We start from the raw sequence: 18,087 nt of genomic DNA, 5'->3' as shown, positions 1-18,087 counted from the left end.
GACAGCCACGCTGAGATAGAGCAGGAATTAGCACAATGGCAGCAGCCTCACTATACCCATTCAGTATTTCTGAAAAACAGCAGTGCATGTTCCAGAACATGCACCAGGTGCCACTAGTTTAAAACTTCTCTCTTATCTAACAGGTCAGGGGTCGGATGCTTCTGATAAACAGAATTGGCCAAACCTCATCAACCCAGCCTGTAAATTCCTGCCCCTTTTGTGAAACAAAAGTGGTCCAAACCCTTTCAGGGTCCCACCTGTGAGCCTGTCCCCCTCAAACGAAGCACGTATTCTTAGCAGCAGCCTCAAGCCCCGCGGGACCCTCCTCTGGGCCTGGAGCGCCCACTCCTGTGTCCTGTCACGGCAAGGAAGCCTGTGTCTGCCTCACCTCCGCTGACTCCCCGTGAATCTCTCCTGCGGGGAAGTCAGAACCTCAGGGTCGCTCGGCACCCTGGGCCCCAACAATATCAAGGGCAGAGTAAGCATAAGGAACAATGTATCGGCCCCTAAAGGGCTTTGCTTAGAAGACACACTCTCCTCACTCCCGGCCTGCAGCTCAAACCACATCGCTGAGTCTGACTTTACAGGACACGGGAGGTGGGATTCTCCAGGGTGCCCAGCAACAGGGGACGAGACACATCCTGAATCAGCAGTAACAGCGACTGCAGACGTGTGCACAAAATCAAAACCCTGGTCAAGCCCCGCAGCTGTGGTCAGAAGGCGGGTGGCAGCTGAGGAAGGCCTGTTCCTGCCCCGCCTACTGCTGGAAGAGGCTTCTGGGGAAGCCCTGGGGGAGGCAGCTGGGAGGAGAGACAGTGAGGAAGCCGCGCCTGCTTCTCAGCCCGGGGCTGTACCAGGTACTTGGGGGACACGGAAAGAGACGTGGGCGAGAGGCCCGTGGGGCGGCTGATGTGGCGGCCTTTGCCTTGGTTGGCTTGGACTCTCTGTGCCTTTCCTCCAGACTCGCCCGGCCCCTCCGCCCCTTCCCAGGGCCCCCCCAGAGGATGCTTCAGACTCGTGAGGCTTCCGGGCCTCAGCGGCCCTGCCCTGGGTGAGCCCTGCTGGCCGGGCCTCGCCCGTGCGGGGCTGGAACTTTGGGAGCCGCATCTGGAAACTCTTCCTTCTCCTCTGTCCGCCACACACTCGTTGTGCGATGGTTCCTTTCCCCTGAAGGCCTCATGCGCCAGCGTCTGCTTTGTCTTCGTGGGGGGGTGGGGGTGGCAGAACCCGTTTAGGGCGGGCAGGGGTGGGGTCCTGGGGTGCCCCTCATTCTGCCCACTAACAAGAACATGGATTGTGGGTCAGGGTTTGAATTCCGTTTTGCCACTTGTTTCCGCTGCAACTTTAGAAAGGTTTTTGGCCTTTAGGGCCTCCGTTTCCTCACTTGGAGAATGGAGAGAGTGATTGCTCCTCTCAGGACGACCACACGGGCGTGGAGCGCAGGGAGCGCAGCTCACCCGCTCCTCACACAGCAGCTGTGTTTTCATGCACGTTCCAACCCCCTCTAGCCAGGACAAACAAGCCACCGTCCATGATCCAACCACATGCACGCAAGCAGCACAAACCCACACCAAACACACAGCCCTGGTTCGGGGAACCATCCGTTATCTACAGAGCCGTAGCGGATGCTCCAAGCCCCCGGGTGGAACTCACAGTGCGGACAGAAGAAAACCCGAGCACAGCTTCTGGACCACAGAGAGAGCAGAAAAGTCATCACAGAGAGCCTGGGGCTGTTCGTTGTTTAAAAGGATTGAAAAGTGGGAGCCAGACAAGGCGGAGATGGAGGCAGGGAGAACAAAATGGCTTGACTATTCCGGGAGTAAGACCTTCAGGCTAACGCATGTCCCAGGAGCAGCCACCCTCGTTTCGTCCGGGGCCCGCGGCTCCGTCACAGACAGGAGGTTGCTCTGCTGCGGAGCCTCCCCAGGGCCCCCTTCACATCCTTGTTCCTCAGGCTGTAGATGAAGGGGTTCAGCATGGGGGTGACCACCGCGTACATCACGGAGGCCACCGAGATGCTCCCGGGGGAGTGAGAGACGGCGGAAGTGAAGTGCACCCCAACCCCTGTCCCGTAGAATAAGGAGACCACCGACAGGTGAGACCCACAGGTAGAAAGTGCCTTTTGCTTCCCTGCAGACGAGGTGATCTTCCTTAATGAGGACGCGATTCTCGAGTAGGAAAAGAGGATCACGACGAGGGGCAGGACACCCAGCAGAGCCGTCATAAAGTAAATCAGCGCGTCGTTCAGGCCGGTGTCTGCGCAGGCGAGCCTGAGGATGTGCGTCAGCTCACAGAAGAAATGAGGCACTTCGAGGGCGCCACAGAAGTCCAGGGGCATCATCAGAGAGAGGTGAAGGAAGGCGGTCATGATGCCCACGAGCCAGGTAACAAAGACCAGGAGGCCACAGACGCGGGGGTTCATGATGACCATGTAGTGCAGGGGGTGGCAGATGGCCACGAACCGGTCATAGGCCATGATGGTCAGGAGCAGCGTGTCCAGGACAGGGAAAAACATGGAAAAATAGACCTGCGTGAGGCAGCCCCTGCGGGAGATGGCTTTGTTCTCCGCGTGGATGCTCGCCAGCATCTGGGGGACTATGGTGGTGCTAAAGCAGATGTCCACAAAGGACAGGTTGGACAGGAAGAAGTACATGGGGGTGTGCAGGTGGGGGTCGGAGCCAATGGCCAGGATGATGAGCAGGTTCCCAAGCACAGTGACCAGGTACATGGCCAGGAGCAGCCCAAATAGGAGGGGCTGCAGTTCTGCGTCCCCAGAGAACCTGAGGAGGATGAATCCTAAAAGTCTGCTTTGGTTTCGCACGTCCATGGAGCTGCTGTACCTGTGAAGGAAGAGAGGACCCAGCGTGAGCTGTCAGGGAACCGGCTCCATCCCGCCAGCAAGAGAGCTGGCCCTGCTCGTCCTGCGGGTTGTCTGGGAAGTTAGCCATTTGGTCTAAGAGTCAGTTCTCCTTTCAGTCATAAGTTAAATCCTAAAAAAAGTGAATTATCTCATCCCAACCCCCAATTGTAAGAACCGATTTTACGACAAAATCAAAATGCAATTCCACACAACGAAGCTCTAGCATCCGGGCTGCCTGCCTAAAGCGCCCACCCATCTCCTGACAACCCTGTGGAGTGTTCTGGGAGCCTATAAATGGGGCAGATCCGCATGCTGTGCCCCGGCTGGGGGCGTGAAGAAGGACAGAACTTCCCTGCTGAGGGAGGCCTTCAAAAGATGCAGGACTTCCACGCGGCCCCAGGGGGCACCAGAAGGACGAAAATGGAAGGACGTTGTGTTGCCACAGCCCTGGGCCCTGAGAAACGCCAGCGCCGGTTACTGAGGGTGTTCCGGATGAACCCAGGCTAAAGAGACGAGTCAACCGAAGGTAACACATAATCTTCGGTTTCTTTTGCTTTAGATGAATCGTTAGGATAATTGTCTAAGGACGAGTTCTGTAAATTTGATCATGACGTAGCATCAGTGTTAATTCCCTGATTTTGGTCATTGTGTGTGGTTATGTGAGACAATGGCCTTGTTCTGGGGGATACTAGAGATGTAGAGGCAGAGTTCCCATGTCTGCAACACAACTTACTCTCAAATGATTCAAAAAAATCACTCACACACACAGGAAAGGGAGAGAGAAAAGTGCATAAAGAAAAATTTTAGTACAATAAAATGTTAACACTTGGGATGTCCGTTAAAGGATACCTAAGGAAACTGTTTAGTGTTCTTTCAACTTTTCAGTAAATCTGAAATGACATCCAAATAAACAAAATTTAAGTAGCACTTTCAGATCATGTCACAGTATAAGAAAGAGAAAAGGAAGAAAATCTGTGGGTGAAATATTGTGAGAAAACCCACACAGCACGGCAGCTGAGGTCCCCCCCAGTGACACTCACCTGCAAACCCCAAGTCACTGGAATTCAGTCTAAAGTGGTCCTGGGTGAAGCGCACACTGGCTCCCGGGCAAGCCCAGATCTGCTCTGGAAGGTGCTTTCATCTGAGGACTTTGGCTCAGTGTCCATAAGGGCAATTAGTCTGTGGCTTTCTCTCCTTAAACACCTATGCACGCTGGTTACATGCCCAACCTGCGCTCTTACTAAGCACCTCATCCATCTTTCACTTCTGGAGTGCCAACCCCTTTAAGTTCATTAGAATTCTAAAAATGCGATTTTTAGATTTTTCCCTGCCATGCCTGGGCAGGTACTGCCCTCCCTGTCATTAAGGATAAAGGGAAGAAAATTCCAATAAGTAGAATTAGAAATGAACTTTTAACAGACATCTCTGATATACAGAGGATCAATAGAGGCTACTATGAATATCTTTATGCCAATATATTAGATAACCTAGAAAAAATAAACATGTTAGAACTATACAAACTTCCAGGATTGAATCAGGAAGAACAAGAAAACCTGAATAAACCAATTATAAGCAAGAAATTGCAACAATAATCAAGTCTCCCCCAAAAGTAAAAACCCAGAAATAGTTTCCCAGTGACTTCTACCAAACCCTTAAAGATGAGCTATTACCTAATCTTATACTCAGTGACTTCCCAGAAATTGAAGAAGAGGAAATGCTTCCAAATCCATTTTATGAGGCCAGGATCACCCTGATGCCAAAAGTGGACAAAGGTCTGTTTTTACCCTAATGCCAAAAGTCACACACCATGACCCAGTGGATTTATTCCAAGGATATAGAAATGGCTCAGCATAAACAAATGAATTAATGTCATCCACTGCATCAGCAAAAGTCATGACAAAACCATATGATCCTCTCAATAGGTGTGGAGGAAGCATTTGACAAGCACCAACATCCATTTATGGTAAAATTCTGCACAAAATGAGGATAATACTCACTGGTGAAAACCAAGCGTTTCCTCTAAGATCAGGCACAAGAAAAGGATACCCATTCTCACCCCTATTGTTGAGCATAGTATTAGAAATCTTAGTCTTATTAGGCAAGAAAAATATATGAAAGGAATCCAAATTGGAAAAAAAAATAAAGCATCACTGTGTTCAGATACCATGATAATATACATTAAAAACCCTAAAGACCCAATAAAAACTATTGGAAAAAATAAGTACAGTAAAATGGCAGGCTACAAAATAAAAACAATGTATGTTGTGTTCCTGTATGCAAACAGACTAGAGGAAAAAGAAATCAAGAAAACAGTCTCTTTACAATCACTGCAAAATTAAATACCTTGGAATAAACCTAGCAAGGCAAGTGAAAGACCTATATGATTTAAAAAAAAAAAAACAACTGTGAGGTTTTATTAAAAGAAATGGAAGACCCGAGCAATGGAGAGATAGCCCTTGCTTATGGACTGGAAGTAACAATGTTAAAATGCCAATACAGATTCAACGCAAGTCAGTTAAAATTTTCATGGCATTCTTCAAAGAAAATAGAGCAAACATTTCTCAAATTTATATGGCAACACAAAAGACCCTGGTCAGCCACAACAACCCTAACAAAAAAGAAGCTGGATACCACATTCCCACACGTCAAACAGCAGTGCAAAGCAGTAGTAATCAAAACACTATGGCATTGGAATAAAAACAGGCCCCCAGAGCAATGGAATAGAACTGAGCCAGAAATACAGTGTTGCTGCAATAAAAAAGTGATACAATTGAAAAATGGTCACTATCAGTTGCTCTTAAGATTGTCTGTTTACAAAACTAAGGAAAGTCAACCTGAGACACAATTATACTAACATCATCAGCTTTCTATGTCCCTGCAAACCGTCAGTAGGGTAGTTTAGAGGGTAAAAAAGGTCCATTCTCAATGGTACTGGAAAAGCACAGCACTCCTGGCAGAGTGCTCATCCAGTCCTTATCTGTGGACTCAAAAGGTATCTACAACCTCTAGAAATATACAATGTATAGAAATCGAACCACAGTTGGGAGTGGAGGAGAAGCAGGTGTTTTTCTGGAACAGACTGTTGGGCCCACCCCCAGAGTTTCTGGCAGCGGACATTGGTCGGGGTTGAGAAGTGGGTTTCTGACAAGCTCCCAGGGCGCACGGGTGGTCTGCTCCAGAGGCCCACCTCGAGAACTGTGCCCTGGAGAACGAGGAGGTGCTGGCAGTGGTCTGGAAAGCCTGAAGAAAACCACATACCTGTGCTCACGGCAATTCCCAGTAATAGCGAAAAGGTCACTGGTTTCGCAAAAAGGTCACTGGTTTCCTGAAGAGAGAAGGTGCTCCTGCCTCCCCCACTGCTTTCCATCCTTCTGCAGCAGGGCAGTCACTCCGGGAGCCGACTCACTGGGCTGTCACTGCTCCAGGAGCGGCACTGCCCTGCCCTGGGCACTGCAGACAGGCCATCGGGAAGGCACAGGGCATCACAAAGTCACGTCTGTGGGAGCTCAGGTGTGGGCTCCTGGCAGCGGTCAGTAAGTGATGGGGAGGCGTCTAGGCAGGTATTTATGGCTTATCAAGCCCAGCAGAACCATTTCTTATTGTTCCTCATCACATAAATTGCTCCTCTGACATGCAGCCCACTCGGGCAAAGGACCACCTGCAGAACACCGCCTGTGTGCGGATTCTCTCTGCAGGAAGGCAGCCAGGGGCACCAAGGCTCCGCCCCCCCCCCCCCCACAAACCTCCTCCTTCTTGGGAGCACTTTTATCTCTATTGATTTGGCCTTGAGGGAAATGCAGCACCTTTGTGAATGTGTCTCGGAAGCAAAGCCTCATCTCCCCATGACCACGGTTCTCTGGGGCTCAGAGTGACACAGACATGTTCTCTGTGGACGAATCCCTGGTGGCTGCATCGTGACTCTCTACACTTCATGGTTGGAAGATACCATGGAGCTAAGTCAAGTCTTGTTTCAAGAGAGGGAGAGTCAACCTGGAAAATGTCCCTGCGCTGAGGATGGGCCGGCTTCTGGTCATAGGCCCGGGGGAGCAGAGGTTAGAGCAGCCTGAGGGGGCAGAGGCGCACTGCACCCACACCCTTCAGTGGGGCCTAGTGTGGCGATACAGGGGGCCTGCTGTGGGCTGGCACGGGTCTGGGTGGCTGCAGGGAAGGCCAGGCCTCAGACCTGCCGCAGCAGCCCAGGGGGCCACAGGCCTTCCTCCCAGGCCTCAGTTGCTACAGGGCTCCCTCAGCAGGGCCTGACACTGCTCCCAACAGCCCGGAACCAGGAGACGCGGGGCTGGGGGCTGCCTCACTGCCAGAGCGCTGGGCTGGCCTGCTCTGAGGTGGGGACGCCTGCCAGGGCTGCTGAGGCCGCCAGGCCACCTCACCCCACGCTCAGGCCTGTGGGTGCTGCTTCGGCCCTGGAGTGTGTTCTCTGTGTCCAGCACACGTGTCCTCTCACCACACCCGTGATCAAGCGTCCCGGCAGCGTCCACCACCAACCGATCATCACGTCTGCCCACCCCCAGCCCCCCACCAGCCGTCACTCTGTCGTTGGAGTCTGAGGGTTTGTTACTGATTTGTTCCTTTTTTCCCTTTGCTTGATAGTTCACAAGCGAGTGGACTCACAGCACGTCCCTCTGCGGGCTCATCTCACTCAGCATCACCGCCTCTAGGCCCATCCGTGTGGTGAATGGTTTGTATTTTTATTTTTTATCACAGTTGTCTTTATTTTATTTTTTTAATGGCGATACCATCTAGTATGCACTTACTTCACACGTCCATGACTCAGGGGAAGACTCACACCCCCCACGGCCCGTCACCCCACCCTCCCCCACCGCAGCGCCCAGGTCTTTCACCGTGAACCAGCCGACCCCCCTTAGCCCCACCAGCGCCCTCCCCCTGACTGGCAGCACTGTTTCCGGGCTCGCCAGGCTGGCACTGGCTCTTCTGGGCCTTTTGTGGCACCACATGAGCGTCAGGAACGATTGTTCTGTTCTGTGAAGAATGTCACGAGCGTTTTTCTTGGGACCGCGGTGACTCCGTAGGTTGCTCCGGGTAGGAGGCCGTTCGGCGGCCACTGTCCTTCCAGCCCGTCGGGTCTCGGGTTAGCCACGTCTGCAGTTCTGTGTCCAGGGCCTCCCCTCCTTTTGCGGGTTCACTCCTGGAGTTTCACTTGTTGCTGTGGTTGTAAATGGATCATTTCCTTCACCTCTTCCTCCGCTCGCTGTTAGCGCGCGGGAAGCGCCTGGTTTCTGTGCAGGGACTTTGTGAGCGGCCACTCTGCCGAACCGGCTCTTTTGTTTCAATTATTCTGCAGTGTCTCTCTAGGCTTCTCCGCGGATCCTGTCATGTTATCTAACTAGTGGCCGCTGCTGCTTTTCCAATTTGGATTGTGTTTCTCGCTTTTCCTTGCCTGCCTGCTCTAGCCGGGCCTGCCGGTGCTCCCTTTGTTGAATACTAGCGGAGGAAGAGACCTGACTGTCTTGGACAAGCTGCCAGGGGAAAGCTTGCAGTTTTCACCATGGAGAGTGATGTGGGTCGTGGGCTTGTCACACGTAATTTTTATTATGTTCCATTTAGCCCCAGTTTTGGAGGGTTTTCGTAACTAATGGATGTTGAATCTGATCAGATGCTTTCTTGGCAGCTATTGATATAATCATATAGCTTTTATCTTCCTTTCTGTTGAGGGGGTGAACTATTTCTTTTTTAAAGATTTATTTTATTTATTTATGCTTATAAGAGCTGGGTAGAGGCCAGAGGATCCAACAGAGACAGAGTGGGGAGCAGAACAGGCAGACTGAGTGAATTCCACTGCTGAGGGGAGCAGTGGGGAGACAGGAGGGGTCTGCTGCTCCATGTGAGTAACTCCCTGGCTGGGGATCGAACTCGTGCTGCAGTGGCTGGTGATAGCTTGATAGTACTGAGACTAAACCTCTGTGCTACCAGGGAGGCCCGGTGGCGAACTATTTTTAGACTCCAACTATGGTAGCAACTGCTCTGTCTGCTTGAGCGTCTGGCCTGGTTGAAGCCTTTTAGGTGCAGTGAGAATCTCAGGCCCCTGCACCCCATGCCCAGCACAGCTGCAGGGCCCAGGGCCATGTGAGAACCCATTGGTGGGATCTGAACAGCAGGCCAGGGGTTCACTTTTGAACACCATGCTGGAATTAGAAACATACCAATCAGGCTGGCGTGCCCCTGTGCCATCTCTGGCACATCGGTGGCACCTAAGGAAAGATTTGGACTCAAGAAAGATTTGGTCATTGTTTATTAGTAAAGAATATGAATCATCATTTGGCAGAATTTTTGAGGACTCCAGTCCCAACCTCTTGTCTAAGCGCACTGGCGCGTGGAATGCTTTATAATCCTGAAATGCGTCTCGGTGCGTGTAACACACGTGGACTTGCTACCTGTGTCCTTTCTTCTTGAAGCACAGACAGCAGTGCCCCAGGGTCATTTTGGCTACCTTTAGCGCATCCAAGAAATCCCTGTGCCTGCCCTGCCTGGAGTCCAGAGTCTCCAGGGTCCACGAGCCTGGGGTAGCCCGGGGAATGTCTACTCCTGGGGGGAGCTCTGTCTGCAGGACGGGCTGGAAGCTGCAGGAACACCTGGGCCTGTTCCCAGCTAGCCGGGGTGGTCCTGTGACAGCACATCTTGCCACCTGCTGGGTCCAGAGGCCTCTGGACGGACCCCCTGCTGTGGGACAGCTGCCTCAGCGGTGCCGGCCTCTCGGCCATCAAGTCACAGCCGCCCGGTCACTCCCTCGTGGCTGAGCCTCCGGGGAAGGATTTGAATGTGAAACTCGCCGGCACCAGAGCAGATCTGCAGCCGCAGGGCCGGGGCTGCCCTGGGAGGACACTCTCGGCGTCCGCCTTGGTCTGATGGCGACCCTGGGTGGCCCCCTTAGTTCACGCAGCTGCAGCGCACAGGGAGGCGCCCTCGTGCTCACGACAGCGGCTGCCTCCCCCACGGGGCGACGCTCTGTTCACCTGCGGGCAAACCCCAGGGCAGAGGCCCGGAGTGGTGGAGGGCGAGGAGTCAAAACAGGGGAGGGAAGGCCACCAGGGACTGTGGCGACACTCATGGGGCTGTGGTGGGGGCAGACTTATGGGGCCTGCACCTGAGGGGGCTCAGATGCTCTACCACGGGGAACCATGGTGCAGAAAACACAAATAGATACACAGCACAGCGGAGGGGCTCCGTGGCGTCTTCCGTCACCTGCTGCTAATTCTAAGAGATGGAAAGCAGAACAGAGAAAACAGAACAGCAGAGAAGAGAGATTTTAAAAATACTAGTATTTGATCACTGTGTATTTAACTTAATAATGAAACAGCCTGTGCATTTGCATCACAAGGTTCCAGTTCATATTTAACCAGAATATTCCAGGTACCCGCCAGCACCCCAGAGAGCATCATCTCGGCTCCCCTGTGAGACTCCCCGCCCCGGGCCCACGGCAGTCACCGCCTGCTCTAGCTGTGTGGGATCATTTTATTCCATCCACGACTTTTCTCTTTGAAGCCGTGGCTAAGACTGTTCCTCCTGGTCCCCACCGTGTTGGCCAAGCATGCACCTGCCCTGCGGGTCTTTCTGTCTGACTCTCCCTCAGGCGTTCCGGCCCCGCAGTTTTTATTTGTTTGTTTAGTCGCCGCCTCCCTCGCCCACTTCCCAGCAGGCACAGTTTCCTCAGACCTAGAGGCGGATCCTCCCACAACCATGACAAACACAGGCTGGGGTTTCAGCGTCAACCCCCCCTCCACCCTCCCATGGGTCCCGTTAACGTTGCTCAAAAGAACACACATTTTCAGAGTCGGGCCTTCGTGGTTCACTCCGCTCGCAGCGCCCGCTGTGTCACCCCCTTCAGGTCGTCGTCTAATAACCCTCCTCAGACCCCCAGGTCACGCTGTAACAGCACCTTTGTACCCTCAAGCTATTTTCTAGAACTTTCCGTCATCACACCCATTAGTCCCTGACATTTTCCCCTTTGGCCCGTCCTCTCTCCCCTTCCCTTGTACCCTCAGCCGCCTCGCTTGCTTCTCAGAGTCCAGCAGTTTTTACAAGAACATTCCTTTGTTTTCTCACCCGCTATGGAAACAGATATTTGCCTTTGTCATTCTGCAGGTGTTACAGAGCATGGTGAGGGCGCCCCAGAAACCCCCACACCCGCCTCTTCTAAATAGGTTCTGCCACCCACCTCATCAAGACAAAACTCTCTAGCAGGTAAGACCTTTCATGGAAAGGAATTTTCGTGCACAGCAAAGAAAAGGGGAAGGAAGTTTCCAAATCCAGCACCCGAAGTCCCCCCATCACGCGTGAATGCCCAGCCCAACAGGGATGGCCCAAAGCAGGGCCACTGAGGCCTGAAAGCCTCCCCCAGTCTAACACTTCTCCTGCAGAGGAGCCATAGAAAAGGATCAGAAAAAGCCAGACTAGTCTGGAAGGAGGTGAAGCTGCCTGCACGCTAGGACAGGCATCTGCAGGATGGGAGAGGAAGGGCAGGGTGACCCCGCTTTCTTTAAAAGCAGGACAAGCGGACTCCGCTCTCCGTGATTTGGGTCCTGCCTCGTGCGCTCACTAGCCAGGGTCTGTTTCTCCCTGAGGCGGGGCCATGGCTGCGTCGCCTTTGTGGATGTGGGACACTCTTCCCCCCTGCAGGACCGCTGAAGCGAGCCCCCGCCTCTCACCTTCATCTATTTGGCTTAATTTTTGTGTTAGTGTTTCAGGTTGCTTTCCTGAGCCGCCTCACGTCGTGCTGTCTCTACCCTCTCCAGACACAACTGCTCCACCACTTCCCTTCTGTGATTTAGCCAATGACGGCTCCCACCTTTGGACATGTTGGCCTTTACTTGTGAAATGGTCAGGCCTGTTGTGCAAGTTTCCATTACATTATATTTCACAGGCATTTTACACACTTACCTTTATTCCTTCTGAAAAAAATCTATCTTAGCATGAATGCTAAATACAAAAACAAAAACAAAAACTGTCGAGGAAACAAAGGACTCAGCAGCAATCCCTCGGATTTAATTGCTGTCACTGTGTTTATCCCCTTGGTGTGTTTAAGAAACGCAAACAATGTCAGTCCCTGGTTATCAGTGTCACACAGTAACATGTTCTGTTGATAAGAAAATTGTGTATTCTGTTACTTTTAATGTCTGTGGACCTGTGCCTGTGCGTGTCTGTGGGTAAGAGGCCAACGTTGTTGACCTCACTGTGTTCTCCTTGGCGTGTTCCCATTATTTTCTCCATTACAGGACGAGCCAGGAGCGGAAAGCATTTTCTTGGCATCTAAGTCATGCCTCGGGCGTTTACAAACACTGATTTGTTCTCCTTTAGCCTCTCCCGGAAAGCATTTGCCTTCAGTCTCCAGGCCAGTCGGAGGGAGAACAGCCAACATTTATGCTCATCAAGCGTTTCTTCCTTTATGTCTTTCTCATTTGATGATTGGGGAAAGGAAGATCGATTTAATTGCTCCATGTCCTTCGTGTCTACCCCGTAATCATTTAACCATGGGGGGGGGGTCATTTCCAGTGTTTCCAACCAGTGTTACTGTGAAGAAAGGGCTGGTGAACATTTTAACACGTCAAGATTTTTATGTTTCAAAGCATTTCCTTGGGTCATCTCCCAAAAACAGAACCGCTCTTTCTATTTAGAGAAAATAAAAACATTTTGAATTCTGAAGGGTGGTAGGAACGATTTTCTCGGGAGCGGGTGCGCGGCCGCGTTTGGCCTCGTCCTCGCCGACATGTCCCTCCCCCTGTCCCCGGAGCTGAACACACAGGCCCCGCCTGCACTCTCGGCCGCCCTGTCCCTGTGCAGGGCTGCGTCTTCATCTCTGCTGCGGCAGCGCTGCTGCTTCTGGCCTCGGGCCCCGCACTCTGTCCCCGCCACGATCCCCCCAAGGCGGTGCTGGGCTTGGCCGTTCTGGGCCGTTCCTGTCCCCGCGCTTCTGTGCGTTGCTCGTCCTTGCCACGGGGGGCGCCCTCCGGCGTTTTTCTGCGCTTCGGCGCTCGGGCCCTTTCGCTCCCCTGCGGGCCTCAATCCCTCTCGGTGTTTTAGGACCCGGGGCTGCGCCAGCCACTACCTGCGCTCAGCCGCTGCCCCTCCCGCCCCGTCCCCTGCCGTGCCTCACAACGCGCTCTGCACGCAGTCCCGGTCCCGCGTTCTCCCTCCGGGCCACAGGACGGCGACGTCCGTTCCTGCCCGTCTGCTTTTGCCGCAGGAGACTCCCCTTCCTCCCGCTACTTCCGTGTTAGCCCATTCCACTAGTCGCGATTTTCCCACGTTACCACCCCAGTCCACAAGAGGGCGCTCGCCGATTCCACCCACCCTCACTTTGGTCAGGGAGCCTCTCCTTCCTCCCGCCACTTCTGTGTCAGCAGGACGGCGCTGTGCATCTCTTCCTAGCTTTGTTTTCTCCAGCAATTTTCTTTCCTCGGCTTTTTCAGATTCGTAGCAGTATTTGACGTAATTTCTGGCCTGTTACTAAGGGGTGAAAAAGAAAGGCACATGGGGCAAAGGGAGGGCAGGTGAAACGGAGAGCTCCGTCTAGTGGACTGGGGTGGTATCGTGGGAAAATCGCGGTCCTTGAATGGAGCTGACACGGAAGTGGCGGGAGGAAGGAGAGGCTCCCTGACCAAAGTGAGGGTGGATGAAATCGGCGAACGCCCTCTTGTGTACTGGGGTGGTATCGTGGGAAAATCGCGGTCTGCAGCACAAGCTGACACGCAAGTGGCGGGAGGAAGGAGAGGCTCCAGGGGCAAAGGGAAGCGTATATTGACGGAGCGCGCCCTCTTGTGGACTGGGGTGGTATTGTGGGAAAATCGCAGTTGGCGAGGCGCGCTGACATGGAAGTGGCGGGAGGAAGGAGCGACTTGGGGCAGAAGCAGGCGGCAGGAATGGCCGGCGCCGTCCTGTGGCCCGGGGGTGGGGGTGACGCAGGGAGGACGCGGTCGGGGCGGGGCGCGCTGCGCTGTGAGGCGCGGGAGGGGCGGGGCGGGGGAAGGGGCCGAGCACAGGATGATGAGGGCGCGGCCGCCGGGGAAGAGACGCGGGGCGGGGCTGAGGGCCGAGGGGGGAGCGCCAGGGGGCGAGAGCGCGCAGGGGCGGGGGCGCCGCCTGGCGGCGAGGGCGAGAAACGCGCCCAGACGGAGACTCGCGGGACCGCCCCGAGGGGCGCCGCGCAGGCGCAGGCGGAGGCGGAGGCGGGTGGCTGGCGTGGGGCTCTTCGGCCGGCAGCTGGGGAGGAAACGCTGGGAGGAAACGCTGGGAGGACGGGCCGGGACGCGTCCTCCGCGCCTTCGTTCCTGAGAAGATGAATTCTCCCTCACACCGCCGTTCCGCAGAGAAGTTTGAACTTAAATTTTTTTATTTTTGAATAGGAATCGGCATTCTATATTTCGGAAATGACCTAGGAAATGCTTTGAAAAACAGATAAAATATATGTAAACATGTTCAGCAGCACTTTCTTTTTAGTAATAAATGGAAAAAATCCAAATAAAAGCTCCATGGAATGGTGACTTACAGCTATACATAAATGAAATGTAGCAGTTAGCTACAATAATTATTAAGTTTTTAATGTCGCAGGAAAATAGTTACAAAGTTAAATGATGAAAGGAGAATATAAACCCTCAGAGATAATATAATTCCACCATAGAAGAAAAATATTAATGAAATACGCTCTCTCCAATCCTTGTGTGTATGAAGACTAGAATGGAAAAATTATTACTTTGCATCAGGGAACATTATAAACACTGAAATTAGGCTCTTGCTGCATCCAATGTGGATTAATCTTGCCTACATATTGTTGAAAGTGCCAAGATAGAAAATAAACATAATGTGATTTATTTAAATGTTAAATACAAAATAATAAATAAATATTAAATACTAGACAAAATTAAAATCATGTTTTAATTATACATTTCATGACACATCCTTTGGTGATGCAATGAAGAGCAAGGGAAATAATTTTGATGGAGGAAGAAGATTATGATGTGTTGTGATTTTATGTTTCTTGACCTGGTCAGCAGGAGGGAGTTCATTACTGCCCTTACACACAAATAACAATACTGGAAAAGACCAGGAAGAGAGTAAGCTAACTCATACAAATATGTGTGCTTTGATGGAAAAATCAGAGTTGACAATATTGTTCATTGTATTTTACTTTTTAAAATTTCTATGATGTGCACACTCCCTTTTATTATCAGAACCAGTCAACTGAAGCTAATGAAAAAAATCATTGCTGAAATTGCCTCCCTGTTCTGTGGCAGGTGAGCAGTAACTGGTATATATATTTTTTAGTTTTCAGAATTTCAATGTGGTTATAGAAAAACATTTCAGGATGAAAATATGGGCTCCTGCTGGTCAAGCAGGCAGTGGGGAGGGAGCACCGTGGGCTGTGGTCAAAGACTGTGGAGCCTTTGGAGCTGGGTATGGTGTGTTGAGAACACCCAAAGGGGAGACCCTATAATCTAGTCATAAAGGATGCTGCAAACCTGTTTTGCCTCAATAAAATATGTGGGTCTTCAGAAATATCACCTTTAACCAGCTGACACTGTAACCCTCAAGGCTGTTATTTATTCTTTCAGAGGGGCAGGAAGACAATATTTTGTCTCATTCAGATCATGGGCCTAAATTTGAACCCACCCCTTCTTAGCTTAATGACTGTGGGCGCATGTCCCTCTCTGAGGCATCAGTATGGGCGATGACAGTGACACACCACAGGAATGTAAAGAACCTGAAACTATAATCCTAGGCCCATGATCTTCTTCTCTGAGAAGAAACATGACAAAACCCTGTGTGTTCAGGAAGAGACTGCCGAATACCAATGTTACCCCATGCTGGGGAGTGTAGCTCACATTATCACTGCTTTGAATAAAAATTGTCAGCATTTCAGAGCCCTGTCCTCACCCCATGCTGCCACCCATCCCAGCGTGCAGAGCACCCATAATTCGAGGGGCGGCAAAACAGTGGTTATGAGGACTCTGGGTTCACATTTGTCTTTGCCACTTACTAATGGCATGTACTATGCACATCACTGAGCTGCTGTGCCTGTGTCCTCACCTGCTAGGATGACAACACACAGCCTGAGAGTTGTGGTGTGGGGTGAATGTTACACATGAGAGCTCACAAATTTCTGGCATAAGCACTCAATAATCATTAGCCATGCCCAAGGCCCACGAGGGCCATCAGGGTGGGCACAAAAGTCCTGGTGGTTTGGGGTAGTGTATTATGCAGCAGGGACAGGTCACCTTCATTTCATCACACTCAAGGGTGTGGGTTGCTTTTCTAAACTGCAAATCACATCAAACATCAATTAATTTCCATCAACTTCTAATTAACATCTGAGGCTGATATAGAAGGTGCTAATGCAGCTGTGTCAGTACTATGTCATCGCTCAGTGCTACCCCTCCAGCTTTCTATCCTACATCAGATAGAGGATTCTCCTCTAATATGGCAATGGGATTTTTTTCCTGTGCCTTTGCATTCAGGATTTGCAATAGTTTTCAAATCTGCTCCTGACCACCAGAAACAAGCCCCCACTTCGCTTGCATCACTTCAGGACAGCTTTCATTGATTGTTCCAAGTTGAACATCACCTCCTTGGGGATGGCCTTACAAGAAAAGTAATAATAAAACTAAAAATTCCATTAAGTAGAAAATTAAAACACAAGACTGGTAACTTTAAGATACAGAAACAGTGACCAGAAGGTAAAATGGTAGAAACCACCTACTCTATAATAAGAGATGAAATACTTAGGGAAAATTTAACAAGAAATGTACAAAACCTGTATAAACAGGTTTTTTTAACACTCCTGAAAAACATGAAATAAAGTTAAACCAAATAGGAAGTCATCCCCTGCTCGTGGATAATGACTTAACATTTTAGAGATGTTAGTTCTCCCAAGTTAACTTATAAATTCAAGGCAATTCCAATAAAAATACCGTGTTAGTTTTATGGAGGTGGACAATGGGAAAGTCCATTTAAAAAAAGCAAGAATACTGGGGCCTCCCCGGTGGCGCAGTGGTTGAGCGCTAGGTTGCGAAGCTGCCCGCGGCCTCTGCGGCGCCGGTTCGATCCCCGGCTGCTCCCAGGCCACAGGAGGAGGGTCCCACATGGCGCGCAGACCTCTCCTGCCGCCCGCTGCTCCCCTCAGCAGTGTCCTTCGGTCCTTCTGCCTGCTCTGCTCCCCGCTCTGGATCTGGTGAATTCTCTCACCCTCCTGCACTTCTGACTGTACCCAGTGCATGTATAAACAAAACAAACTAATAAAATAAATAAAACATGCCTCTATAAAAAAAAAGCAAGAATACTTAGGAAAACACTGATAAAGAAAACTCACAAGGTAGAACTAGACATTCCAGATATTACAACTTATTACAAAGTCCACTGTAGCTCCAACACTGTGGCACGGGACATGAACAAACTGACCAGAACAAAGTCCAGCATTGGAGCAACCACATATGGAATTCAGTATATGACGAAAGCGACACCTGAAATCACTGTGGTAAAGATGTACTTTTTTAAATAAATGAGGCGGGGTCAATTCGGAAAAATAAATAATCCTACCTCACACAACACCAAAAAATCCATTCTATCATTTTTAGAAAAATGAACATATTAAAACAGTGAGACTTATAGAAAAAAATGTAGAATATCTTCTTGCTTTCAGGAGAGGCAAGTATTTTTTATACAGGAAGAGGTGTGCGGTCCATAAAGATCAGACATTAATAAAGATCAGACAACATGGAATCAAAAACACAAAAAGGGCAAGCCACAGAGTGGGGGAAATGCCTTAATTCATAAGGCTCACATCGGAATATATAAATCAATGAGAGAAAGACAGGTAACTTTAGATCATCTTGTCTAACTACATTTGCTGGAAAACAAATCTGCACAACCACCACTTTGGAAAACGGGCGTCATCTATGAAAACAAATGTGAGTCCCACACGGCCCAGTGACTGCAGTCTAAGGTCGCCGGGAAACATGCATTTGTGCATGTTCACAAATATTAAAATATGCTCATAGAAGCATTTTTCACAATAGCCCAAAGTTAAAAGTAAAATGTCTACCAACATACACTATTGTCTACCAAATAGTGAAACATTCAAATACTGAAACACAATAGCTAGAGCTGTAACAATACAATATGGACCAAGGTCAGAAAACTGGGCGAATTCAGACAGACACGAAAGAACCTACACTGCACGGTTCCCTCTGCACAGCACAGAA

At 50.7% G+C, this 18,087-nt stretch overlaps 1 protein-coding gene across 2 annotated transcripts in view; it reads right to left on the bottom strand.

Annotated features, from left to right (window-relative positions):
- Window positions 1–1,888: 1,888 nt before the first annotated feature.
- Window positions 1,889–18,087, bottom strand: part of LOC311182543 (olfactory receptor 7G3-like) — a gene marked incomplete at both ends in the record, with an annotated part of 735,701 nt that continues 719,502 nt past the window's right edge. Inside the window, one exon of one of the 2 annotated variants that reach the window (XM_084251412.1) lies at window positions 1,889–1,942. In XM_084251412.1, the coding sequence (XP_084107538.1) occupies window positions 1,889–1,942 (54 nt within the window). Of the gene's footprint in view, window positions 2,828–18,087 lie in introns of those variants that run through there. The other variant, XM_084251411.1, reaches the window with a different exon arrangement.

This window comes from Talpa europaea (assembly GCF_964194135.1).
Source record: "Talpa europaea genome assembly, chromosome: 12".
Lineage (NCBI taxonomy): Eukaryota > Metazoa > Chordata > Mammalia > Eulipotyphla > Talpidae > Talpa > Talpa europaea.
Note: the sequence above shows the minus strand (reverse complement) of the source record. Positions and strands in the feature narration are given on the sequence as shown.